Source organism: Ananas comosus, linkage group 9 (assembly GCF_001540865.1).
Source record: "Ananas comosus cultivar F153 linkage group 9, ASM154086v1, whole genome shotgun sequence".
Classification (NCBI taxonomy): domain Eukaryota; kingdom Viridiplantae; phylum Streptophyta; class Magnoliopsida; order Poales; family Bromeliaceae; genus Ananas; species Ananas comosus.
The window spans coordinates 12,315,273-12,342,232 of record NC_033629.1 but is presented as its reverse complement, the minus strand read 5'-3'; the positions used below and the strand labels follow the sequence as shown (position 1 = coordinate 12,342,232).

The window sequence follows — 26,960 nt, the reverse complement described above, 5'->3', positions numbered from 1 at the left end:
TTAATCTAATATTTGAATTAGCCTACAATTCAAATAGTAATATATATATATATATATTGTAATTATATCGAGCCAACTATGAGTGAGAAAAATACAGTTCGTGTTCGGCTCACTAGGATTTTAAATTAAAATTTAGCTGACATTTACCTTATTTATTGAACAAATAATCGATCACCATCTTATTTCAAATTAAACATGAGCTGCTCGCGAATGAGGAGCTTGATTGGAGAGGCACGCAAAAGTAGAGAGGAAAAAAGAGAGCCTCAATCAGAAAATCACCTGCACCCAGTGCACTGCATCAACTGCTATTCACAGCTCATTATTATTATTATTATTATTATTATTATTATTGTCATCAATTATTATTTGTGTGTGCAGTTTTTAGAAAAGCTCAATAAAATTGTTTCAAATTGAATTTCTAGCACACACGTCCTCCACAAAAATGTGAAATTGAGTAAATACTCATGCAAAGTATTTATATGTTCATTTCAAAAATCTTAATATATTTTACAAGCAATACTAGGTATACACCTAAAAGTGTGTGTAAACTTTACACCCATTCCATTGAAAAATAAAATTTACTTTATAAGGCACATTATGTGATAAATGATTCTCCACTCGCGGAGAGGTAAGAAGTAAGATATATACTAATTTTTGAGCGCGCACATAGCTTTTTCCTTTTAAAAAGTCAAATTACTAACATCCAATCGCAAAAGAAAATGTTTACACCAAATCAATTAATTTGAATATTTTATTTTGACATTCAAATCTGATCTTAAACAAATCTACACAAAACTCGGGATAACCATTATAAAAGGTTGTTTACAAAGATGTTAATTTCTAGTAACACATAACATAAGTAAGAAGTATTATTTGAATATATGAGGACTAATATATTCTAATAATAATTCTTCATTATCCATAGATTATTGGGGCCAGTGGGATACTTGGTGCACCAAACCTACGCAACAATTTCTCCTTATCGGTATAATGTAACGCAGTGCTACATGGCGTACGACCATTCACTGAGTACTCATCAATCAAATAAGATATGGATATGGCCTCTACCTTTGCATTGCACTTCTCAAAACCTCCAACAATTTTTGCCCCCTCTGCTTCTCACAAAAGCACTTCCGAACCGACGAAGTGCATCACCAAAAAGCGAAAGAATCTCTTCAGCAGAAGAAAACTGGCCGAAGAAGCAGCAGCTTTTGCTTCTGCTGTCCTGCTCCATCAGGAGCTCTTCTCATCTCCGAAAAGTGCTTCTGCTGTCGAGTTCCGCATCACGACTCCTGACCAGACACCAGAAGAAGCAGAAGCTGCTATAAGAGCACACGCGCGAGATCTGCTGGGAATAAAAGCGCTTTTGGATACAGAGTCATGGAGAGCAGCGCAGCACGCGCTTCGCGAGAGCTCGCTGTACTTGAAGCAAGATTTGTACACGATAATCCAATCGAAGCCCGGAAGCCTCAGGCCTCGGCTGCGGCAGCTCTACTCCAATCTCTTCAACAGTGTGTCTGATGTAAGTTAACTTACATTTCATTTATTCCTCATTCCAGTGTTCTATTCTCTCTGAACACTCTGTACAGCATGATCGGAATGAGGAAAACTGTAAACACATCCAACAAACCCCTCAACTTCTGTAATAAAAGCTAGTACTTAAGTTTCAGTATATTCTGTCAGAAATTGTTATCAGACAATGCGTTAATTGAAGAAGTCAAATGCAAAAAAGAAAATGCAAGTCTGAGGATCTGTTTACAGATGGCAAAAGAAGTGTCCACAGGTTCTGTCAAGAAGAATTCAAGTGATTTTCATTTACATTTATTCACATTGCAGCTAGATTATGCGGCGAGGGACAAAGACAAGAAGCGAGTGCACGAATGCTACAATAACATTGCAGCAACTCTAGATGAGATCTTCGAGAGAATATGAGAAGATCAAATTCTTTTTGAATTCAACCAAAGAATAAAGGAGGAAATCAACCAAAGAAAGAAAGAAAGAAACCAGCCGGCCTGTGTAAATTTTGTTTCTCTTCTTCCTGTACAATTTTTGATAGCTACTTACGGAGCACTTGCTCTGTATCACTAATCTTTCTCAAGTTTAGATGCTACTACACATTAAGAAAAGAAAAAAAAACCCTCAGATCTGCGAACTATGATGTAACTCATATTATGTAAGACGTAATTGACTAATTATAGAGTCGAAAAGAAAATCGGTATTCAGTGTTGAGGCTTTTACACCACTTTTGTTGGTATTTACGCAAAGTGGTTGTGTATCTACAGATCCCCATTTCTTCTCAGACTGCAGCAGCTTGCTATTGACCGTTGTTGGGTGAGTCAGCATTCCAAAGAAAAGATAGGAAAATGCAAAATGGGATCAAGATAAAGTGAAAATAAACTGATTGACACTTTAGAATTAAACAATGATTTTGACAATGTTTTTGTTGGTCCAAAATTAGTTTGAAAAAATCAATTGCGCTTATATAAGCCCGGTGTTTGAAAATGCCCAAGGCACATCAAGGCGCATTGGGCCGTCGGAGCCTAGGCTCCCAAAGCACACGCTGAGGTGAGGTCGCATGCCTAGGGGCTGCGCCTCCTTTTTAAACATTGTATAAGCCTGAAAGATTCATAGTTTTTGACCCTTCCAAGCATGTTTGAATTTTCGATAAAGCTAAACTGGTTTTGATAATGCAAGGATACATACATTAAGTTGAAATTCCCAGCATTGCAGGTATTAAACCAGGGAGCTACTAGAAGTTTACCTCTGCATCATCAGGTAATGAGGAATTAACTGGCTCTTCATCGCTCAAGCCATGCAGCATCATCTCGCAATTCTCAATCAATTGATTCAAACTGTTTAATGAAAGAAATGTTTTTTTAAGATAACTAGATTGAAACCCACTAAAAGAGTAAGTAGTCCCAATTTGAGTGTGTAAGTTTCAGAATGATGCTTTACATATTAAAAACATCTTGGTTGCATTTCTTGAGTGCAGAGATGAATTTTTTGTAACCCCGTATATGAGAAATGAACAGATTCGAATGAAAACCATGAACTACATGCACTCCAAGGCAGAAAAAACTATAGAGGTGAAGGAACATTTGATAAATTGGAAAAAAAAAAAGAAAAAAAAAAGCAGTAACAGATATAGTTTATAAAAAAAAGTCTGTAAGACAAATCAAAGAAGCCTACCTTGTCTTGCCCAAAATTTGCTTTAAGCAGGGCAAGATGTTTGCTGTTTGTTTTCAAATTTTGCTCTATTGCTTTAACTGCTGGTGACATCAAAAGACAAATCAAAAGACAATACTTGGCAGGAAAAGGAAAAAAAATTACAAGTCAATAAGAAACACAACATCAATCAGAAATCATTGATTATGAATTAAGACTAATTGCTAAACAATATGGTAAATTAAGCAGCAAAACAAATATACTAGGACAAACAGTCTGTAAAATATGTGAAACTAAATCTTCTAAAAGGAGTGCCATGGTTCTGTCCTTTTGTAGATAAAAAGAACTGAAACTTGTAAAAAGAAATGAAGAAGTTATAGAAATGCTCTAATGAATACCAAAGAGATCCAAAAGAAAAAAAACAAAAAAAAAACAAAAAGAGGTTTATCCAATTGATTAAAATAATTCACAAACAATCAAGAATCTACAGGAGATGAGATTTGACTTCCAAGAAGGTAGAAACATGAAAAATACGCCAGTCTCATCGAACAAAACACTAGAAACTTGTTTCGGTGAAAATCTCATCATTTTGGTGATCTGAACAAGGTGGAAAATTCTATTGTGCGATACAAAAGAAATCCTTAGAAGGTCAAATTCATGTTTTCTTTTAAGAGGACATAAGTTTGGCAAACAATAACGAGCAAGCTTTTCATAATTTCTCAAGAAAGGAAACAAACTTATCATTTACTGAAACTATCACATAGTCAATTTGTATGACTTCAAATTTCTACAATTTGCCATAACGCGACACTACTGATCGTACCTAGTGGATGCATACACTTGTATAAAAGTGAATTCAAAAGGAAGAGTTACAAGTAATGATCTTGAGCTAAAAGTCAAAATGAATAGAGAAAACAAACAAGAAGTTCGGTCAAAATATGAATCTGACACCATTGCCACGCTTGATCTAAGAAGATGCCGAATCAACTAATAACTCAACAAGAGAATAATCCACCAACCAGTGAAATCCTTAGTCGCATTAGGAGCCGTAGCTTCCCATTGCATATCCTCCTCCTCCTCCGCCCCTCCTCCTCCTCCTCCTCCTCCGCCGCCGCCGCCGCCGCCGTCCTCCTCCTCGCCGGAGATCCGCTGCCTCTTCGGCTCCGGTGGGAGAGGCGATCCATCCTCTGTAGGAGAGGATTCCTCCTCCGGTTTCGTCTTCCGCGGGGCCTCCTCCATGGCTGGGGGGAGCGAGATCACCTTGGCGAAACCCTAGCTTCGAGTGGTTTAGAGAGAGAGAGAGAGAGAGAGAGAGAGAGAGAGAGAGGGGGAAGAGAAGCGAGACGGAGAAGAACTGCAAGAAGTCCGAATTTATATACACACAAGAGTGAGACACACTCACACTGCGGATATAAAAATATTTTAATAAAAAAATTTAATTTATATTTTTATATTTTCATGTAATTTTTTTAGTCTAATTATTAATTAAATAATTCAATAACTAAGTCTATTTTAATAATAAAATTGTAAGGACAGGGCATCATCCCCTACGCATGAAGAACAGATCATTTCNTTATCGTACTTGTAGTTCGGTTGAAAATCAAATTTGATGATAGTAAAAATATTGGTCTTGCAAACAACAAGCATAATGTAGGGAAATTCACCGTCTAGTTGTAAAGATGACTTCAGACTATTTCAAAGAGAATTTGTTTCTGAAAATTTAAGCAAATGATTAGCTACCGGATCTTCTCTGTCTTCATGATGGATGACAAAACTAATATCTCGATTCTTAACGAATTTGATTTACGGAAACCCCATTAATCCAAACGCCCCCTAAGTCACTATAAAACAGTGTGTGAATATTTTTAGGCTCAACACATTCCATGTTGTTTATTGGAATTCTTTAGTAGGAAGCGTAGTTCAACATTCTGGGCCCAAAAACAAGAGCCTCATCTGTGAAGCTTTTGATTCTGCTTCTAGCTGTAGAGAGAGAGAGAGAGAGAGAGAGAGAGAGAGAGAGAGAGAGAGAGAGTATAACCTGGCGATTAACAGTGTCTAGGTAAGGGCAATCCCTCCGCACCTCCACATGCCTCTGCCTCCTCGCCGGCGCCACCCGCGGCTCATCATCTTCCTCTTCCTCTTCGTCTTCCTCCTCCTCATCAGCTCGACCTCTATCCTCCTCCTCCTCCTCCTCCTCCTCCTCCCCCCTCCGCCGACCATTCGGCTCCCTCTCCCTCTCCTCTCCCTCTTCTTCATCCTCATCATCCTTATAATCCGCCAGCCCTAGAAGCGACCCCCCGTTCCCCTTCTCCGCCGCCTCCCCTCCTCCTCCGCCTCCGTCGCCGGAGATCCGCCGCCTCTTCGGCTCCGATGCGAGAGGCGATTCATCCTCTTCAGGGGAGGACTCCTCCTCCGGCTTCCTCTTCCTCGGGGCCTCCTCCATAGCTGCGGTGAGCGAGATCACTTCGCCGAAACCCTAGCTTCGAGTGGTTTTGGGAGAAGATAGAGAGAGGGAGGGGGAAGAGGAGTGAGACGAGGAAAGCGAGAGACGGAGAGGGAAGAGGAGCGAAACGGACAGGAATTTGGACAAGTTCCCATCCCAGTTAAAGAGTACGAGTTGGAACGTGGATTAGGCCGAGCTGGGCTAAATTCGTGTTGGGCTAAATTCGTGTTGGGGTATTCATTGAACGACCCAAATACGAGCCAAATCATTAAAAAATATCGAGCTAAAATATTTAGCTCCATATTTTAGTCCTATTACAAAACGAAAAGTTAAAAAATATTAGACTCTTAATCTAATAATTAAAATTCACAAAAAATAAATTTATTTACATTTGAATTAGCCTACAATTCAAATAGTAAAATAAATATATATATGTGTTCGGCTCACTAGGATTTTAAATTAAAATTTAGCTGACATTTACCTTATTTATTGAACAAATAATCGATCACGATCTTATTTCAAAGTAAACATGAGCTGCTCGCGAATAGGGAGCTTGATTGGAGAGGCACGCAAAAGTAGAGAGGAAAAAAGAGAGCCTCAATCAGAAAATCACCTGCACCCAGTGCACTGCATCAACTGCTATTCACAGCTCATTATTATTATTATTATTATTATTATTATTATTGTTATCAATTATTATTTGTGTGTGCAGTTTTTAGAAAAGCTCAATAAAATTGTTTCAAATTGAATTTCTAGCACACATGTCCTCCACAAAAATGTGAAATTGAGTAAATACTCATGCATAGTATTTATATGTTCATTTCAAAAATCTTAATATATTTTACGAGCAATACTAGATATACACCTAAAAGTGTGTGTAAACTTTACACCCATTCCATCGAAAAATAAAGTTTACTTTATAAGGCACATTATGTGATAAATGATTCTCCACTCGCGGAGAGGTAAGTAAGATATATACTAATTTTTGAGTGCCCACATAGTTTTTTCCTTTTAAAAAGTCAAATTACTAACATCCAATCGCAAAAGAAAATGTTTACACCAAATCAATTAATTTGAATATTTTATTTTGACATTCAAATCTGATCTTAAACAAATCTACAAAAAAACTCAAGATAACGATTATAAAAAGTTGTTTACAAAGATGTTAATTTCTAGTAACACATAACATAAGTAAGAAGTATTATTTGAATATATGAGGACTAATATATTCTAATAATAATTCTTCATTATCCATAGATTATTGGGGCCAGTGGGATACTTGGTGCACCAAACCCACGCAACAATTTCTCCTTATCCGTATAATGCAACGCAGTGCTACATGGCGTATGACCATTCACTGAGTACTCATCAATCAAATAGATATGGATATGGGTCATATGGCCTCTACCTTTGCATTGCACTTCTCAAAACCTCCAACAATTTTTGCCCCCTCTGCTTCTCACAAAAGCACTTCCGAACCGACGAAGTGCATCACCAAAAAGCAAAAGAATCTCTTCAGCAGAAGAAAACTAGCCGAAGAAGCAGCAGCTTTTGCTTCTGCTGTCCTGCTTCATCAGGAGCTCTTCTCATCTCTGAAAGGTGCTTCTGCTGTCGAGTTCCGCATCACGACTCCTGACCAGACACCAGAAGAAGCAGAAGTTGCTATAAGAGCACACGCGCGAGATCTGCTGGGAATAAAAGCGCTTTTGGATACAGAGTCATGGAGAGCAGCGCAGCTCGCGCTTCGCGAGAGCTCACTGTACTTGAAGCAAGATTTGTATACGATAATCCAATCGAAGCCCGGAAGCCTCAGGCCTCGGCTGCGGCAGCTCTACTCCAATCTCTTCAACAGTGTGTCTGATGTAAGTTAACTTACATTTCAATTATTCCTCATTCCAGTGTTCTATTCTCTCTGAACACTGTATGAATTAGGAAAAGTGTAAACACATCCAACAAACCCCTCAACTTCTGTAATAAAAGCTAGTACTTAAGTTTCAGTATATTCTGTCAGAAATTGTTATCAGACAATGCGCTAATCGAAGAAGTCAAATGCAAAAAAGAAAATGCAAGTCTGAGGATCCGTTTACAGATGGCAAAAGAAGCGTCCACAGGTTCTGTCAAGAAGAATTCAAGTGATTTTCATTTACATTTATTCACATTGCAGCTAGATTATGCGGCGAGGGACAAAGACAAGAAGCGAGTGCACGAATGCTACAATAACATTGCAGCAACTCTAGATGAGATCTTCGAGAGAATATGAGAAGATCAAATTCTTTTTGAATTCAACCAAAGAATAAAGGAGGAAATCAACCAAAGAAAGAAAGAAAGAAAGAAACCAGCCGGCCTGTGTAAATTTTGTTTCTCTTCTTCCTGTACAATTTTTGATAGCTACTTACGGAGCACTTGCTCTGTATCACTAATCTTTCTCAAGTTTAGATGCTACTACACATTAAGAAAAGAAAAAAAAACCCTCAAATCTGCGAACCATGATGTAACTCATATTATGTAAGACGTAATTGACTAATTATAGAGTTGAAAGGAAAATCGGTATTTGGTATTGAGGCTTTTACACCACTTTTGTTGGTATTTACGCAAAGTGGCTGTGTATCTACAGATCCCCATTTCTTCTCAGACTGCAGCAGCTTGTTATTGACCGTTGTTGGGTGAGTCAACCTTCCAAAGAAACCATAGAAAAATGCAAAATGGGATCAAGATAAAGTGAAAATAAACTTATTAGCACTTTAGAATAAAACAACGATTTTGACAATGTTTTTGCTGGTCCAAAGTTAGTTCGAAACAATCAATTGCGCTTATCTAAGCCCGGTGTTTGAAAATGCCCAAGGCACATCAAAGCGCATTGGGCCGTTGGAGACTAGGCTCCCAGAGCACACGCTGCAGGGAGGTCGCACACCTAAGGGCTGCGCCTCCTTTTTAAACATAATATAAGCCTGAAAGATTCATAGTTTTTGACCCTTCCGAGCATGTTTGAATTTTCAATAAAGCTAAACTGGTTTTGATAATGCAAGGATACATACATTAAGTCGAAATTCCCAGCATTGCAGGTATTAAACCAGGGGGCTACTAGAAGTTTACCTCTGCATCATCAGGTAATGAGGAATTAACTGGTTCTTCATCAATCAAGCCATCCAGCATCATCTCGCAATTCTCAATCAATTGACTCAAACTGTTTAATGAAAAAAAATGTTTTTTAGATAACTAGATTAAAACCCACTAAAAGAGTAAGTAGTCCCAATTTGAGTGTGTAAGTTTCAGAATGATGCTTTACCCACGTAAAACATCTTGGTTGCCCTTATTGAGTGCAGAGATGAACTTTTTGTAATCCTGTATATGAGAAATGAACAGATTCAAATGAAAACAATGAACTACATGCACTCTTGCTAGTGAAACTCATGCATCCAATGCAGAAAAACTTTAGAGGTGAAGGAACATTTGACAAATTTGGAAAAAAAAAAAGAAAAAAAAAACAGTAACAGATATAGTTTATAAAAAAGTCTCTAAGACAAATCAAAGAAGCCTACCTTGGCTGGCCCAAAATTTGCTTCAAGCAGGGCAAGATGTTCGCTGTTTGTTTTCAAATTTTGCTCTATTGCTTTAACTGCTGGTGACATCAAAAGACAAATCAAAAGACAATACTTGGTAGGAAAAGGAAAAAAAATTACAAGTCAATAAGAAACACAACATCAATCAGAAATCATTGATTATGAATTAAGACTAATTTGCTAAACAATATGGTAAATTAAGCAGCAAAACAAATATACTAGGACAAACAGTCTGTAAAATATGTGAAACTAAATCTTCTAAAAGGAGTGCCATGGTTCTGTCCTTTTGTAGATAAAAAGAACTGAAACTTGTAAAAAGAAATGAAGAAGTTATAGAAATGCTCTAATGAATACCAAAGAGATCCAAAAGAAAAAAAACAAAAAAAAAACAAAAAGAGGTTTATCCAATTGATTAAAATAATTCACAAACAATCAAGAATCTACAGGAGATGAGATTTGACTTCCAAGAAGGTAGAAACATGAAAAATACGCCAGTCTCATCGAACAAAACACTAGAAACTTGTTTCGGTGAAAATCTCATCATTTTGGTGATCTGAACAAGGTGGAAAATTCTATTGTGCGATACAAAAGAAATCCTTAGAAGGTCAAATTCATGTTTTCTTTTAAGAGGACATAAGTTTGGCAAACAATAACGAGCAAGCTTTTCATAATTTCTCAAGAAAGGAAACAAACTTATCATTTACTGAAACTATCACATAGTCAATTTGTATGACTTCAAATTTCTACAATTTGCCATAACGCGACACTACTGATCGTACCTAGTGGATGCATACACTTGTATAAAAGTGAATTCAAAAGGAAGAGTTACAAGTAATGATCTTGAGCTAAAAGTCAAAATGAATAGAGAAAACAAACAAGAAGTTCGGTCAAAATATGAATCTGACACCATTGCCACGCTTGATCTAAGAAGATGCCGAATCAACTAATAACTCAACAAGAGAATAATCCACCAACCAGTGAAATCCTTAGTCGCATTAGGAGCCGTAGCTTCCCATTGCATATCCTCCTCCTCCTCCGCCCCTCCTCCTCCTCCTCCTCCGGCGCCGCCGCCGTCATCCTCCTCGCCGGAGATCCGCTGCCTCTTCGGCTCCGGTGCGAGAGGCGATCCATCCTCTGTAGGAGAGGATTCCTCCTCCGGTTTCGTCTTCCTCGGGGCCTCCTCCATGGCCGGGGGGAGCGAGATCACCTTGGCGAAACCCTAGCTTCGAGTGGTTTAGAGAGGAGAGAGAGAGAGAGAGAGAGAGAGAGAGAGAGGGGAGAGGGAAGAGAACGTGAGACGGAGAAGAACTCCAAGAAGTCCGAATTTATATACACACACGAGTGAAACACACTCACACTGCGGATATAAAAATATTTTAATAATAAAATTTAATTTATATTTTTATATTTTTCATGTAATTTTATTAGTCTAATTATTAATTAAATAATTCAATAACTAAATCTATTTTAATAATAAAATTGTAAGGACAGGGCATCATCCCCTACTCATGAAGAACAGAGCATTTCCCACTCCTAAGTCTCACCTTTCTCCTTTTCTCCCCAACAAGCACACAATTTTGACGGTCGTGTTAGTAGTTGGGTTGTGAAACGAGTTAGACCCATGTAGAGAAAAGTGAATAAACTACAAAGACTCATCCAATTTTGAGTTAATTAAGAGAATGAAAATTTTGGGTCCAAGAAGATAAGACAAAACAGGCTGAGCTCCAAACTAAAATTGATTTGCTGCTAAGACTTGTAAATAANCGGTGAACCATTCACCGCTTTTATAGGATTATATTTATAAATAAAAATTTGATAGGTCTATTTTTAGAATAAAATTTTAGGAAAAGACTATTGCACTAAAAAACCCTTTCCCACTCCTAAGTCTCACCTTTCTCCTTTTCTCCCCAACAAGCACACAATTTTGACGGTCGTGGTAGTAGTTGGGTTGTGAAACGAGTTAGATCCATGTTGAGAAAAGTGAATAAACTACAAAGACTAGTGAATAAACTACAAAGACTCATCCAATTTTGAGTTAATTAAGAGAATGAAAATTTTGGCTCTAAGAAGATGAGACAAAATAGACGAAGATGAGACAAAATAGACTGAGCTCCAAACTAAAATTGATTTGCTGCTAAGACTTGTAACTAATGGAATTATTAAAATTACTTCAGTTCAGAATCTATATTGACAAATCTGAATTTGGTTCGAGCAGAATTAGTTCTGAAATTGCTTCAGTTCATAATCTTAATATAAGGAGCAACTAAACTTGTAAAGATGGTAGTAGCCACTGAATTTGTTCCAAGAAGCTGAATTTGTTTCAAACAAATCTATTTTGGGAGAATTAAATTGATCTTAAGCAATCTATATTTACAAATGCCAAAATTAGAATTGAAGCAAAATAAAAAAAAAAAAANATATTAGTAAGATTTTCAAAAATAAAACACATAAAATTATCGATTTTGCAGATATATTTGCAAAATTTTACATATTTTTAAGATTATGCGCGCAAAAGAGATCCATATATTTATATATTTTATGCACATGATGGGCAGGGTTTGCAGCTGCTGAAGGCATCTCTTCAGTCTAAGACTGTTTTCACCGACGTTTTCCTCACGAAGAGGGCTGCACGAGTGAAGGGATCAATCTGATATAGAATGGCTTTGTTGAATGTTAGGTTCTTTTTTGGTGGTTAATAATGCAGGATTTTGCTCAAGCTTCTTTTGTGTCAATGGACATACTCGTGATATATATGTGTGTGTGTGTGTGTGTGTGTCTGGAAAAGGGAACAGAGAAGTAGGTAAACATCTGATAAGATGTTACTGTGGGAAAAAAATGCCAAAATTAGAATTGAAGCAAAATAAAAAAAAAAAAAACAAAACAAAACATATTTGCCCTTTGAGGACATCCACTTCACAGTTTAGGAAGGATTGCATAGTAGTAACGTCACAAAATTATAAATAGATCCACTTCATACATTGAAGATGAATTATTAATGAGATTGATATCTAAAAAAAAGAATCTCCATAATGTTTTCGGTCATCATCCTACGTGCTTTCTTCATTACTTTTGTTGCCGTCAGCATCCATCTTTGAAGCTTCAGGATTTACCTGGATTAAAAACTATTAGTTAGTAAAAAACCGATAAATAAATATGCAAAGGCCTGAATTAAGCCAAAACAATAAACAAACTACCTCTTTGCAAGTTCCAATATTGTGACCTTTCTTTTGACATCTTTTGCAAGTTCTAGAGCTTTTACTTCTAACTTCAGCAGGTGGTTTAATCCTTGAAGGTCTCTTTCCCTCCTTTTGCATTGTGACTGTGGAGGGTCCTTCGGACCAAATCCTTCCATTTCCATATTAAATTGACTTGGTTGTGGTACAACAAGCCTCCCAGGTGCATGATCCTTCACTATCCCCTCCCTACATGCAGTGGGGTAAGATTCATTGCCGCAAGCTCATTGGCTAGTAGGTCTATTTTTTGGCATGCAACCTGATAGGCTTGTGCACTCCTAGATCCTTCAATGATAACTTTCTGTGCTCGTAAATTTAGTGATTCAAACCGCTGAGTGTTTGAAGTTGCAAGCCCATTGTTCGTAATAAGATCCAATCTACCAGATAATGCAACTTTCTTGGCATATTTAGTCCATCTCTTCAAAATATAATGTGGCGGTATCGCATCTATTCCAATATAAGACATAACCTTCAATATATGTGAGCATAGAATACCAACAAATTCAAACATTTTGCAGTTGCAATTGATTTTCTTCTCTGATAGATCTACTGAAACTATATATGAGCATAAGCTTTGCTTTCGGAGATCAGGATTCATGAAGTTGCTGATCTTGTATGATACATTCTTCTGCAACTCTACAAGGCGATATCCAGTAGCATACTTCAACTGCCTCTTGACTTCTTTAAATAAAGTATGTGTGTAGACATCTCGAGCTTGTTTTTCAATTGGATCATATGACCATAAAGATGCTTCCCCACTGGCTGTCTTAAAATCCTGTTCATCCTCTTTCTCATGTCGACTTGCAACAAGTTTTTCAAATTGTTGCACAAATTTATAGACGGAAGTACATGAGTCCAATAGTATCTTCGATAGAGCATTCATGCCTTCACTACTTTGTGACATGGACATTCCTGCAAAAAAGGTATCTCGAAAAAACACTGGAGCCCATTGATGTCTTCCTCTCCATAGCAAACTTAGGTGATTGTTATCATGCAAGTTATATCTCTCAATCAATGAGACCCACTCAGTTTCAAATTCCTTTATCGTCAAACTATAATTTATACATGACTTTAGTTCCTCTTCAAAGCCCTCCTTTGTGCTATAGAGTAAAGCTAGATGCTCTCTCGCTTTCCTCATGATGTGCCATAAACAACATCTATGAACGGTGTTTGGAAAGACCTCCTCGATTGCTTTCTTCATAGCTGGGTCTTGATCGGTAATAATAGCTTTTGGATGATGTCCCTCCATCGCTTGCAACCAAGTTCTAAATAACCAAACAAATGTACTAGCTGTCTCATCTCTAATAAGGGCGCAACCAAAAAATATGGATTGCTTGTGGTGATTCACACCAATGAAGGGAGCAAACGGCATGTTGTATTTGTTTGTCATGTATGTCGTATCAAATGTTACAACATCACTGAAATGTTGATAAGCCATGCGTGACCTCCCATCAACCCAAAATAAATTTCGTGCCATGTGTTCCTCATCAACGTTGACAGCATAGAAAAAGGATGGATCGTTCAATCGGATCTCACGAAAGTAATTTAAAGCACTCGACACATCAATTCCATTGAAACTCCTATTTTTCAATGCCACCTCGCTGCTTACATCTTTGTGTGTGAAAGGAACATAGTTCCTCCCTCCCTCTTTGGCTGCCAAAAAGGACATTATTTGTGAGGTGGAGATATTTTGCTCATTTAACATATAAATCAATTGTTTCTGCTCAGTTGTGATGGTCTTGTGTGATCGAAAGAAAGTCTTCGTTGGAGTAGTAATCAACTCATGATTGTGATCCTTTTCAAATGTTACTATGATCCACTTCTGTGGTTCCACCATTCTCACCCTCATGCGCGCCTTACAGCCAGTACGTCGATTTGGATTGTCTTTCTGTGGTGTGCCTTGGACATCAGAGCCAGTAGTCTTCTCATTTTCGTGGGAAGGTCGCGTTGAGTGACCTTGTTTTGAACAACAGTATTGGTGTGCAGTCACCATATTATCATGTTTTTTTGCCTTGTAATGGGAAGTTTTTCGAATACTAAAGCCTGCTTTAAATGCATATATGTTGTAAAAGTCTCTAGCTTCTTCAAAACTATCAAATTCCATCCCAACATGAGGCTCATTATCTAATGATTCAACTCTGCTACTTTGATGATCATGGTATTCATAATCATGCTCAAAAATAGTATCCATGTCAGAAACATCATTGTCTTTCTCTGCGTCAGAATAATTATTATCTCGATCAGTATTATCGGCATCTAACATGAATGAAGTCGACCCAATCGTAATGGCATCATCCACATCAGTTGATTTGCTCTCCATATGGTCAATGCACTGAATAGCAATACTCAACTATTATAAATGAATAGATACATATCAGAAATTTAATACTCCTCTAGCATAAAAGAATGTATACATATTATAAATTCAGTAGAATAGATTTATGAATGTGATTGTGAATTGATAAATGAAACAATCAAAGAACTGGACCAAATATAAATTTTTTTTGCATAGATTATCAATTCTGAGTACTAAACATGAATTTTCATATATAACATATCAAATATGAAACATCTATACCCTATCAAATCTGAAAATTTCCAATTAGACACATATACCATATAAAATATGAATAAAATTAATCTATATCTATACCTTATCTAATCTCATTTGTTTTGTTGGACATTTCAATTATGAACTATCTATCGATAAAGGTGTTTGAATTCAGAAAAAAAAATCATCAAATCGAAAACTTCACTACAGAGGCAAAGGGGGAGAGGGGAGAAATTCTGATACTTACAAATTTTTTTTCCCAATTCGTGTTAGAACGACCAAGGGATTATATTTCATACTCATCATAATCTGAGATGAAGGGGAAAAGTCTACATCAAGGAGAGAGAAGCTTTAAGATCATATGTCTACAGAAGAAAACCAGATCGATGGGAGGGAGATGAATAGACCGAGTGGGAAGAAGCTCTGGGATCATATGTCGATGGAGGATAGCTCAGATGCGAGGAGACGAATGGGCGAGGAGCTTAGCGAGGGAAGAAACGCGCGCGTTTGTTTTTTAACCCTTACAAAAGGCATTTGTTAAACCTCCGTTAACGACGTTTAGCATTAATTCTCTGTTACAGCCCACTTCCTATTTACAGATCTTAAGGCAAATCCAATGTCTAAAAAAGTGGAAGCATATGAGCTACTATGCGTCTAATAGCATAGAAGCTCTACTCTCTCTCTCTCTCTCTCTCTCTCTCTCTCTATATATATATACACACGCACGCGCTCTATATAAAAGTACGCATTTTGAATTTTGGTCCGTCAAAGGACACATTTTGGCCAGAAGAAAAGTTTATTTTTTCTTTTTTCTTACGCAAAATAAATAATATAACTAAATAGACTTTAAATTACTTTTTTTCTCCAATGGATAATTTTTTTATTAAATATTTTTATATTCCCTCGTTGAATAGAAAAGAAATTATATTTCAATATATGAGGACTAATATATTCCAATAATAATTTCTCATTATCCATAGATTATTGGAGCCCCTAGGGTCCACGGATTACTTGGTGAACTGAACCCAGGCAACAGTTTCTCCTTATCCATATAACACAACACTATGCTACACCTAGGGGCGGCAATCTAGCTCTCGCTTAAATGATGATAACCAATGGATAGAGAACTGTTCTGAGCTCGTGTTCGACTCGAAATGAGTTCGAGATCGAATCGGTCGTTTAGTAAACGGACCGAACACGAGCTGAATTTTTCGGCTCGTTTAATAAACAAGCCGAACACGAGCTGGGGTCAGCTCGCTCGTGTTCGGCTCGATAACAGCTCGAATACATATATTTTATATTTATATAATTTATTTAATTTATATTTATATATATTTATATATACTAGTGCATCACCCAAAAGCGCAAGAATCTCTTCAGCAGAAGAAAACTAGCCGCAGAAGCAGCAGCTTCTGCTTCTGCTGTCCTGCTTCATCAGGAGCTCTTCTCATCTCTGAAAAGTGCTTCTGCTGTCGAGTTCCGCATCATGGCTCCTGACCAGACACCGGAAGAAGCAGAAGCTGCTATAAGAGCACACGCGCGAGATCTGCTGGGAATAAAAGCACTTTTGGACATGGAGTCCTGGAGAGCAGCACAGCTTGCACTTCGCGAGAGCTTGCTGTACTTGAAGCAAGATTTGTATACGATAATCCAATCGAAGCCCAGAAGCCTCAGGCTGCAGCTGCAGCAGCTCTACTCCAATCTCTTCAACAGTGTGTCTAATGTTAAGTTAACTTAGATTTCAATTATTCCTCATTCCAGTGTTCTATTCTCTCTGAACACTCTGTGCAGCGTGATCGGAATGAGGAAAACTGTAAACATATCCAACAAATTTATCCTTTTTTTCGGAAACCCTGCGACTTCTGTAAGAAAAGTTAGTACATAGGTTTCAGTATATTCTGTCAGAAATTGTTATCAGACAATGCGTTATTTGAGGAAGTCAAATACAAAAAAGAAACTGCAAGTCTGAGAACCTGTTTACAGATGGCAAATGAAGTGTCCATAGGTTCTGTCAAGAAGAATTTCAAGTGATTTTCATTTACATTTCTTCACATTGCAGCTAGATTATGCTGCGAGGGACCAAGACGAGAAGCGAGTGCACAAATGCTATAATAATATTGTAGCAACTCTAGACGAGATCTTCGAGCGAATATGAGAAGATAGAAATATTTTTGAATTCAACCAAAGAATAAAGGAGGAAATCAACCAAAGAAAGAAAGAAACCATCCGGCCTGTGTAAATTTCGTTTTTTTCTCTTTCTTCTCGTACAATTTTTGGTAGCGATTTACAGAGAACTTGCTCTGCATCACTAATCTTTCTCAAGTTTAAATCCGACACATTTAGGGAAAAAAAAGCTCAAATCTGCGAACTATGACGTAAACATATTGTGTAAAACGTAATTGACTAATTATAGAATCAAAAGGGAAATCGGTATTCGCTATTGGGGATTTTACACCACTCTTATTGGTATTTACGCAAAGTGGCTGTATATCTACAGATCCCCATTTCTTCTCATACTGCAGCAGCTTGCTATTGACTATTGTTGGGTGAGTCGACCTTCTAAAGAAAAGATAAAAAAATGCAAAATGGGATCAAGATCAAGTGAAACTAAACGAATTAGAACTTTATAATTAAATAATGATTTTGACAATATTTTTGTTGGTCCAAAATTAGTTCGAAAAAATCAATTGTGCCCATATAAACCCAGTGTTTGAAAATGCCCAGGACACACCAAGGCGCATTGGGCCGTTGGAGCCTAAGCTCCCAAAGCACACGCCGAGGTGAGGTCACCCACCTAGGGGCTGCGCCTCTTTTCTAAACATTGTGTAAGCCTCAAAGATTCCGTAGTTTTTAAACCTTCCAAGCATCTATAAATTTTCGATAAAGTTAAACTGGTTTTGATAATGCAAGGATCCATACATTAAGTCGAAATTCCCAGCATTGCAGGTATTAAACCAGGGGGCTACTAGAAGTTTACCTCTGCATCATCAGGTAATGAGGAATAAACTGGTCCACCATCGATCAAGACATGCAGCATCATCTCGGATTTCTCGATCAATTGACCAAAACTGTTTAATGAAAGAAATGTTTTTTAAGATAACTAGATAAAAACCCACTAAAAGAGTAAGTAGCCCCAATTTGAGTGTGTAAGTTTCAGAATGATGCTTTACCAATTTAAAACATCTTGGTTGCACTTCTTGAGTGCAGAGATGAACTTTTTGTAATCCTGTATATGAGAAATGAACAGATTCGAATGAAAACCATGAACTACATGCACTCTTGCTAGTGAAACTTATGCATCCAATGCAGAAAAAACTATAGAGGTGAAGGAACATTTGACAAATTTGGGGGGAAAAAAAACAGTAACAGATATAGTTTATAAAAAAGTCCCTAAGACAAATCAAAGAAGCCTACCTTGTCTGGCCGAAAATTTGCTTCAAGCAGGGCAAGATTTTCGTTGTTTGTTTTCATAGTTTGCTCAAATGCTTTAAATTCTGGCGACATCAAAAAACAAATCAAAAGACAATACTTGGTAGGAAAAGGAAAAAAAATTATAAGTCAATCAGAAACACAATATCAATCAGAAATCATTGCTTATGAATCAAGACTAATTTGCTAAACAATATAGTAAATTAAGCAGCAAAACAAATATACTAGGACAAACAGTGTTTAAAAATTAAAATATGCGAAACTAAATATTCTAAAAGGAGTGCCAGGATTCTGTCCTGTTGTAGATAGAAAGAACGGAAACTTTGTAAAAGGAAATGAAGAAGTTATCAAAAAGAAAGATGACTGGCACAGATCAAGCTCTCATGAATACCAAAGAGATCCAAAAGAAAAAAAAAAAAAAAAAGAAGAGGTCTATCCAATTGATCAAAATAATTCACAAACAATCAAGTATCTACACGAGATTTCACTTCCAAGAAGGTAGAAACTTGAAAATTACGCCTGTCTCATCGAACAAAACACAAGAAACTTGTTGCGGCGAAAATCTCATCATTTATGGTGATCTGCACAACAGGGAAAATTCCATTGGACGATACGAAAGAAATCCTTAGAAGGTCAAATTCATGTTTTCTTTTAAGAGGACATAAGTTTGGCAACATTAGCGAGCAAGCTTTTCACAATTTCTCGAGAAAGGAAACAAACTTATCATTTACTGAAACTATCACATAGTCAATTTGTACGATTTCAAATTTCTACAATTTGCCATAACGGGACACTACTAATCGTATCTAGTGGATGCATATACTTGTATAAAAGTGAATTCAAAAGGAAGAGCTACAAGTAATGATCTTGAGCTAAAAGTCAAAATGAATAAGAGAAAACAAACAAAGAAGTTAGGTCAAATATGTATCTGACAAATTGCTACGCTTGATCTAATAAGGTACTGAATCAACTAATAACTCAACAAGAGAACAATCCACCAACCTGCGATATACTTAGCCGCATTAGCAGCCGCAGCTTCCCATCGCATATCCTCCTCCTCCTCCGCCCGTCCTCCTCCTCCTCCGGCGCCGCCGCCGTCCTCCTCCTCGCCGGAGATCCGCTGCCTCTTCGGCTCCGGTGCGAGAGGCGATCCATCCTTTGGAGGAGAGGATTCCTCCTCCGGTTTCGTCTTCCTCGGGGCCTCCTCCATGGCTGGGGGGTGCGAGATCACTTTGGCGAAACCCTGGCTTCGAGTGGTTTAGAGAGAAGAGAGAGAGAGAGAGAGAGAGAGAGAGAGAGAGGGGACAGGGAAGAGAAGTGAGACGGAGAAGAACTCCAAGGAGTCCGAATTTATATATCCGCAAGAGTGAAACACGAGCACACTGCGGATATAAAAATATTTTAATAATAAAATTTAATTTATATTTTTATATTTTTTATATAATTTTATTAGTTTAATTATTTAATTAAATAAAATTAAATAAAAATAATTCAATAACTAAATCTATTTAAATAAAGATAATTAAAATTAGCCTATATGCAACGTAAATTTATGCAACAACTTATTAGTATTTAAATTATTTAGTAATCAAATTATTTTATAAAGATTTATATGAAAAAAATTTGAGAGTAGTTTACTAAAATCCCTTCTTTAATATAGCAGAATAGAAGACTTTATAAAAGAATTTAAAAATATAGAAACTCATATTAATTAAAGCTATCAGTTAGCATAACACGAGTAAGTAGGGACCGATTCGCGTTGACACATTAATTAAACAAGCTGAACACAAGCTATTTTGTTAAAATACTACGGTGAAATATCCAAATTGTGAACAATAAGCTACATTGTTAGGTTTGAAAAGTGTGGAAAAAGTAAAAAACTAGAATTTTAATCTAATAACTGAAGTTCATAAAATATAGTTATCTTTGTATTTGTGTTGGTCTAAACTTCAAATAGTAAAAATTTATATAATATATATATATATATATATATGTATGTATGCTAGTCTTCTATACTATCTATAGTACCGGGATTCCGGTACTATAATCCCCTTTTTGATCTTAGGGTGTTCAAATCAACGATCCACACCGTTAAAACTGATCTAGGATATTTAAAGTTTTTAGAAATAAAATTTTATATTTTTTCGACATAATTTACTTTATGATCAAACCATTTCAAAATTGTTAATTTTCAATAACTACTATGGCGAGTTTGGAGTTTAACGGTGTAGAAGAATCTAAATTTCTTCAAATTTTGATAAAAAATACTTTAAACTATCTAGATTAAAGTTAACATTATTGATCTTGAATTTAAAAATCCTATGCTCAAAGTTGAAAGATTATTCAATTTTCACCGTCCATTTTGATATAATTTATTTACTAAGTAAACGATGTCGAAAAAAAATAAAATTTTATTTCTAAGAACTTTATATACCCTAGATCATATTTAACGGTGTGGATTGTTAATTTAAGCACCCTAAGATCGAAAACAAGACTATAATAGCAGAGCTCCGATACAATTCAATAGATAGTATAGTAGCCTAATTATATATATATATATATATATATAAAATCCGTGACCTCTGATCTGGTATCACTTGTCGGATCGTTGGCACTAAACATTAATCCCAAAAGCTCGAGCTGTTTGAAATACGCAACTAATTGACTTAAAACGTACAGACACAACGCCCACAGGTCTTTGTTGGCTCTAACCATTAATCCCACAGGTCAGAATGTTGACCTATTTAAGCCAACAATCCCCCCTCTAGCATGCGAAAATTAAACCCTTGACCTCTAACTCTAATACCACTTGTCGGCGCTAACCATTAATCCTAAAAGCTCGAGCAGCTAGAAATACGCAACTAATTCACTGAAAACGTACAGACACAACACCCACGGATCTCTATTGTGACTCGGTCCAACCGGCCTCATGCCACTTCGAACATGACTCAACCCAACCGAGCCTCACACACCATTCCGAACGTGACTCCGCATAACCTGGTCTTCTGCTACAGGACAAAATGCTAGCCCATTTAAGCCAACAAATGCGTTATCTGAGGAAGTCAAAAACAAAAAAGAAACTGCAAGTCTGAGGGTCTGTTTACAGATGGCGAAAGAAGTGTCCATATATAGGTTCTGTCGAGAAGAATTTCAAGTGATTTTCTTTTACATTTCTTCACATTGCAGCTAGATTATGCGGCGAAGGACAAAGACAAGAAGCAAGTGCACGAATGCTATAATAATATTGCAGCAACTCTAGATGATATCTTCAAGCGAATATGAGAAGATCGAATTCTTTTTGAATTCAACAAAAGAGTAAAGAGAGGAAATCAACCAAAGAAAGAAAGAAACTAACCGGGCTGTGTAAATCTTTGGTAGCTACGTGCAGAGCACTTGCTCTGTATCATTAATCTTTCTCAAGTTTAAATCCGACACATTAAGGAAAAAAAAAAAGCTCAAATCTGCGAACTATGACGTAAACATATTATGTAAAACGTAATTGACTAATTATAGAATCAAAAGGAAAATCGGTATTCGGTATTGGGGCTTTTACACCGCTCTCGTTGGTATTTACGCAAAGTGGCTGTGTATCTACAGATCCCCATTTCTTCTCATACCGCACTGGCTTGCTATTGACTGTTGTTGGGTGAGTCGACCTTCCAAAGAAAAGATAGAAAAATGCAAAATGGGATCAAGATAAAGTGAAACTAAACGGATTAGCGCTTTAGAATTAAACAATGATTTTGACAATATTTTTGTTGGTCCAAAATTAGTTCGAAAAAATCAATTGTGCCCATATAAGCCCAGTGTTTGAAAATGCCCAAGGCGCACCAAGGCGCATTGGGCTGTTGGAGCCTAGGCTCGCAAAGCGCGCGCCGAGGTAAGGTCACCTGCCTAGGGGTTGCCAGGTGCGGTGGCCTGCGCTTTGTGCGCACCTAGGCAGATGCCTGAGGCACGCTTTTTAGACACTGTATATGCCTGGAAGATTCTATAGTTTTTAACCCTTCCAAACAAGTATGAATTTTCGATAAAGTTAAACTGGTTTTGACAATGTAAGGATTCATACATTAAGTCGAAATTCCCAGCATTGCAGGTATTAAACCATGGGGCAACTGGAAGTTTACCTCGGCATCATCAGGTAATGAGGAATTAGCTGGTTCTGCATCAATCAGTACATGCAGCATCGTCATCAATTTTATCAGTCATCTGACTCACACTGTTTAATGAAAGAAATGTTTTTTTAGATAACGAGATCAAAACCCACTAAAAGAGTAAGTACTCTCAATTCGAGTACATAAGTTTTCAGAATTACTCATTTAGAGCAGTTCGGATGCCATTCCTGATTCCAGAGATGAGCTTTTTGATATCCTGTACATGAGAAATGAACAGATTCGAATGAAAAACATTAACAACATGCAACTTTGCTAGTGAAACTTATGCATCCAGTGTGGAAAAAACTATAGATGTGAAGGAACATTTAACGTATTTGGGGGAAAAAAACAGTAACAGATATTGTTTATACGTCTCTAATACAAATCAAATAAGCCTACCGTGTCTGCCCCAATTTTTGCTTCAAGCTGGTCAACAAGTCTGTTGGTTGCTTTCAAAATTTGCTCCATTTCCTTTTTGGAACCTGGAGACATCAATAAACAACTCAAAAGACAATACTTGGTAGGAAAGACATAAGCCAATGAGCAACTTGGTAAAACAAACATAAGTCAATGAGAAACACAATATCAATTAGAAAATATTTGTAAATCCTCAATAGTCCAACACTGAAGGGGAAAGGAGTTCTGATTGGGAATATAAGAGGTACACTAGTAATAATAATTAGACATAAGTATTTTGGGACAGTAATATGGGTCTAACGAATTATTATTGCTAATGGGTCGGACCGTTATAGTTGGTATTGGAGACAAATACCAGCCAAAAGTGTATGGGTTTGGTGGAAGCCAACTCTTAAACTCATAAAAGCCATCGTTAGCATCTAACATGGCCTGCTAATTCAGGTCTATATGTGTAATTGGATTTTGAACCTGATGAAGATGTCAGGACCTGAATGAGGTCTATATTCGTGATTGGTTTTGGACCTGACTAGGACGCTAGGATCTAAACTTTGGGGAGTTTTTAATACCCCAATAGTTCCATATCGAATAGGAAAAGGGCTCTGATTGGGAATATAAGAGGCCATGTACATTAGTAAAAATTACTAGGGTTAAGTATTTTAGACACTAGTAATAATAACTAAACTTAAGCATTTTGGATCGATGGTGTGGGACCAACGAGTTATAATTACTAGCGAGTCGGGTTGTTACAGCACCGGTTGTGAATAAAGACAAATTTGCTAAACAACATGGTACATTAAGCAGTAGAACAAATATACTAGGATAAACAGTGTTTTAAACACGCGAAATTAAATCTTCTGAAAGGATGCCAGGAAAAATGAAAAGAACTGAAACTTCTAAAAAGAAATGGAGAAGTTATCAAACAGAAGGATAATTAGCACTGATCAAGCTCTCATGAATACCAAAGAGATACAAAAGAAAAAAAAAAAACAAAAACAAAAACAAAAAGAGGTCTATCCACTTGATCAAAATAATTCACAAACAATCAAGTATCTACAGGAGATGAGATTTCACTTCCAAGAAGGTAGAAACTTGAAAAATACGCCCGTCTCATGGAACAAAACACTAGAAACTTGTTTCGGTGAAAATCTCATCATTTATGGTGATCTGAACAAGGTGGGAAATTCAATTGAGCGATACGAAAGAAACCCTTGGAAGGTCAAATTCATGTTTTCTTTTACGAGGGCATAAGTTTGGCAACAATAGCGAGCGAGCTTTTCATAATTTCTCAAGAAAGGAAACAAACTTATCATTTACTGAAACTATCACATAGTCAATTTGTATGACTTCAAATTTTCACAATTTGCCGAAACGGAACTTCCATTCACGGTCAAACAAAAGATGAACACTACTGATTGTACCCAGCGGATGCATATGAGTTACGAGTAATAATCTTGAGCTAAAAGTCAAAATGAATAAGAGAAACCAAACAAGAAGTTAGGTCAAAATATGCATCTGACACAATTGCTACACTTGATCTAAGAAGATGCCCAATCAACTAATAACTCAACAAGAGAATAATCCACCAACCAGTGATATCCTTACTCGCATTAGTAGCCGTATCTTCCCATTGTGTATCCTCCTCCTCCTCCTCCTCCTCCGCCCCTCCTCCTCCTCCGGCGCCGCCGCCGTCGTCCTCCTCGCCGGAAATCCGCCTCCTCTTCGGCTCCGGTGCGAGAGGCGATCCATCCTCTGTAGGAGAGGATTCCTCCTCCGGTTTCGTCTTCCTCGGGGCCTCCTCCATGGCTGAAGGGAGCGAGATCACCTTGGCGAAACCCTAGCTTCGAGTGGTTTAGAGAGGAGAGAGAGAGAGAGAGAGAGAGAGAGAGAGAGAGAGAGAGGGAACAGGAGTGAGACGGAGAAGAACTCCAAGAAGTCCAAATTTATACACACACACTGCGGATATAAAAATATTTTAATAATAAATTTTAATTTATATTTTTATATTTTCATGCAATTTTATTAGTCTAATTATTAATTAAATAAAATTAAATAAAAATAATTCAATAAACTAAATCTATTTAATTAAATATAATTAAAATTGGCCTATGTGCAACGTAAATTTATGCAACAACTTATTAGTATTTAAATTATTTAGTAATCAAACTATTTTATAAAGACTTATATGAAAAAAAATTGAGAGTAATTTATTAAAATCCCTCCTTTAATATAGCAGAATAGAAGATTTTTAAAAAAAAATTAAAAATATAGAAAGTCATATTAATAATATAGAAAGTCATATTAATTAGAGCTATTGGTTAGCCGAACACGAGGAAGCAGAATCGACTCGTGTTGGCTCATTTATTAAATAAGTCGAACACAAGCTATTTTGTTAAAATATTAAGATAAAATATCCAAATTGTGAACAGTAAGTTAGATTGTTAGGTTTGAAAAGTGTGAAAGAATTAAAAAATTAGAATTTTAATCTAATACTGAAGTTCGTAAAATATAATTATCTTTGTATTTTTGTTCGCCTANAGGGCCGGCTCGTGTTTGGCTCGTGTAGAGCTAAACGTGAGCTGGCTCGTTAAAGTATCGAGCTGAAAAATTTAGCTCGCGTTTGGCTCGTTTATTAATGAGCCGAATACGAGCTGGCTCACGAACATTAAAGGATATATATAGAAATAATTTTTTTAGATCTTACTCATTAAATTGTGATGTAATTGTTGAAACATTACATATAATGAGTCTTTTTATAATTGAGTTGGGCTTTGTATTTAGATTGGACTAAAAATCAATAATAAAATTTATATTATATATATATATATATATATATATATATATATATGCTATATATAAAAATACGTTTTTTGAATTTTAGTCTGTCAAAAGACACACATTTTGGCCGGAAAATTTTTGATTTCTCTTTTTTCTTATGCAAAAAAAAAATATAAGGAAATAAGATTTAAATTACTTTTTTTCTCTAACGGATAATTTTTTTATTAAATATTTTTATATTCCCTCATTGAATAGAAAAGAAATTGTATTTCAATATATGAGGACTAATATATTCTAATAATAATTTCGCATTATCCATAGATTATTGGAGGCCCCAGGGTCCACGGATTACTTGGTGAACCGAACCCAGGCAACAGTTTCTCCTAATCCATATAACACAACACTACACAACACTATGCTACACCACGTAGGACCATTCACTTAAGTACTCATCAATCAAATAAGACATGGATATGGCCTCTACAAAAGCAAAAGAATCGCTTCAGCAGAAGAAAACTAGCTTTTGCTTCTGCTGTCCTGCTTCATCAGGAGCTCTTCTCATCTCTGAAAAGTGCTTCTGCTGTCGAGTTCCGCATCACGACTCCTGACCAGACACCAGAAGAAGCAGAAGCTGCTATAAGAGCACACGCGCGAGATCTGCTGGGAATAAAAGCGCTTTTGGATACAGAGTCGTGGAGAGAAGCGCAGCTCGCGCTTCGCGAGTAATCCAATCGAAGCCCAGAAGCCTCAGGCCGCGGCTGCGGCAGCTCTACTCCAATCTCTTCAACAGTGTGTCTGATGTAAGTTAACTTACATTTCATTTATTCCTCATTCCAGTGTTCTATTCTCTCTGAACACTGTGTGCAGCGTGATCGGAATGAGGAAAACTGTAAACACATCCGACAAATTTATCGTTTTTGTTGCGGGAATCCCGCAACCTCCACAAGAAAAGTTAGCACACGAGTTTCAGTATGTTCTGTCAGAAATTGTTATCAGACAATATGCTAGTTGAAGAAGGCAAATACAAAACAGAAGCTGCAAGTCTGAGCATCTGTTTACAAATGGCGAAAGAAGTGTCCATAGGTTCTGTCAAGAAGAATTTCAAGTGACTTTCTTTTACATTTATTCACATTGCAGCTAGATTATGCGGCGAGGGACAAAGACAAGAAGCGAGTGCACGAATGCTATAATAACATTGCAGCAACTCTAGATGAGATCTTCGAGAGAATATGAGAA

The 26,960-nt window shown here is 36.8% G+C and overlaps 8 protein-coding genes across 15 annotated transcripts; 3 read left to right on the top strand and 5 right to left on the bottom strand.

Moving 5' to 3' along the window:
• On the top strand, window positions 1,039-2,214 carry LOC109715143 (psbQ-like protein 3, chloroplastic). Its single transcript, XM_020239989.1, has 2 exons — window positions 1,039-1,522; window positions 1,837-2,214. The coding sequence occupies exons 1-2, from the start codon at window positions 1,052-1,054 to the stop codon at window positions 1,930-1,932; spliced, it is 567 nt and encodes a 188-aa protein (XP_020095578.1). The 5' UTR covers window positions 1,039-1,051; the 3' UTR covers window positions 1,933-2,214.
• LOC109715145 (trihelix transcription factor GTL1-like) lies at window positions 1,499-4,547 on the bottom strand. 5 transcript variants are annotated; one of them, XM_020239990.1, is made up of 5 exons: window positions 4,185-4,547; window positions 3,190-3,269; window positions 2,956-3,011; window positions 2,762-2,852; window positions 1,499-1,609 (listed from the first exon to the last, which is right to left on the bottom strand). In XM_020239990.1, the coding sequence occupies exons 1-5, from the start codon at window positions 4,402-4,404 to the stop codon at window positions 1,544-1,546; spliced, it is 513 nt and encodes a 170-aa protein (XP_020095579.1). In that variant the 5' UTR covers window positions 4,405-4,547; the 3' UTR covers window positions 1,499-1,543. The 5 variants fall into 5 exon arrangements, 4 of the variants coding, with proteins under 4 accessions (XP_020095579.1, XP_020095580.1, XP_020095581.1 ...); XM_020239991.1 differs by having other exon boundaries at window positions 3,190-3,266; XM_020239992.1 differs by lacking the exon at window positions 1,499-1,609 and adding an exon at window positions 1,992-2,341.
• On the bottom strand, window positions 5,037-5,748 carry LOC109714817 (putative F-box protein At4g22420). The gene is made up of 2 exons (XM_020239524.1): window positions 5,204-5,748; window positions 5,037-5,093 (listed from the first exon to the last, which is right to left on the bottom strand). Exons 1-2 carry the CDS (start codon window positions 5,606-5,608, stop codon window positions 5,037-5,039), a joined length of 462 nt encoding a protein of 153 aa, XP_020095113.1. The 5' UTR covers window positions 5,609-5,748.
• Window positions 6,973-8,028, top strand: LOC109715142 (psbQ-like protein 3, chloroplastic). The gene is made up of 2 exons (XM_020239988.1): window positions 6,973-7,470; window positions 7,773-8,028. Exons 1-2 carry the CDS (start codon window positions 6,991-6,993, stop codon window positions 7,866-7,868), a joined length of 576 nt encoding a protein of 191 aa, XP_020095577.1. The 5' UTR covers window positions 6,973-6,990; the 3' UTR covers window positions 7,869-8,028.
• On the bottom strand, window positions 7,928-10,478 carry LOC109715146. 2 transcript variants are annotated; one of them, XM_020239995.1, is made up of 5 exons: window positions 10,144-10,478; window positions 9,148-9,227; window positions 8,895-8,950; window positions 8,702-8,792; window positions 7,928-8,281 (listed from the first exon to the last, which is right to left on the bottom strand). In XM_020239995.1, exons 1-5 carry the CDS (start codon window positions 10,352-10,354, stop codon window positions 8,255-8,257), a joined length of 465 nt encoding a protein of 154 aa, XP_020095584.1. In that variant the 5' UTR covers window positions 10,355-10,478; the 3' UTR covers window positions 7,928-8,254. The 2 variants fall into 2 exon arrangements, with proteins under 2 accessions (XP_020095584.1, XP_020095585.1); XM_020239996.1 differs by having other exon boundaries at window positions 9,148-9,224; window positions 10,144-10,476.
• LOC109715140 (protein FAR1-RELATED SEQUENCE 5-like) lies at window positions 12,046-19,817 on the bottom strand. 2 transcript variants are annotated; one of them, XM_020239981.1, is made up of 6 exons: window positions 19,384-19,817; window positions 18,367-18,446; window positions 18,123-18,178; window positions 17,930-18,020; window positions 12,363-14,751; window positions 12,046-12,278 (listed from the first exon to the last, which is right to left on the bottom strand). In XM_020239981.1, exons 1-5 carry the CDS (start codon window positions 19,589-19,591, stop codon window positions 12,580-12,582), a joined length of 2,607 nt encoding a protein of 868 aa, XP_020095570.1. In that variant the 5' UTR covers window positions 19,592-19,817; the 3' UTR covers window positions 12,046-12,278; window positions 12,363-12,579. The 2 variants fall into 2 exon arrangements, with proteins under 2 accessions (XP_020095570.1, XP_020095571.1); XM_020239982.1 differs by having other exon boundaries at window positions 12,363-14,733.
• On the bottom strand, window positions 21,733-24,862 carry LOC109715147. 2 transcript variants are annotated; one of them, XM_020239997.1, is made up of 5 exons: window positions 24,537-24,862; window positions 22,932-23,014; window positions 22,694-22,749; window positions 22,506-22,597; window positions 21,733-22,037 (listed from the first exon to the last, which is right to left on the bottom strand). In XM_020239997.1, the coding sequence occupies exons 1-4, from the start codon at window positions 24,748-24,750 to the stop codon at window positions 22,546-22,548; spliced, it is 405 nt and encodes a 134-aa protein (XP_020095586.1). In that variant the 5' UTR covers window positions 24,751-24,862; the 3' UTR covers window positions 21,733-22,037; window positions 22,506-22,545. The 2 variants fall into 2 exon arrangements, with proteins under 2 accessions (XP_020095586.1, XP_020095587.1); XM_020239998.1 differs by having other exon boundaries at window positions 24,552-24,858.
• Window positions 24,749-26,957, top strand: LOC109714816 (psbQ-like protein 3, chloroplastic). Its single transcript, XM_020239523.1, has 4 exons — window positions 24,749-24,775; window positions 26,274-26,446; window positions 26,562-26,712; window positions 26,862-26,957. Exons 1-4 carry the CDS (start codon window positions 24,749-24,751, stop codon window positions 26,955-26,957), a joined length of 447 nt encoding a protein of 148 aa, XP_020095112.1.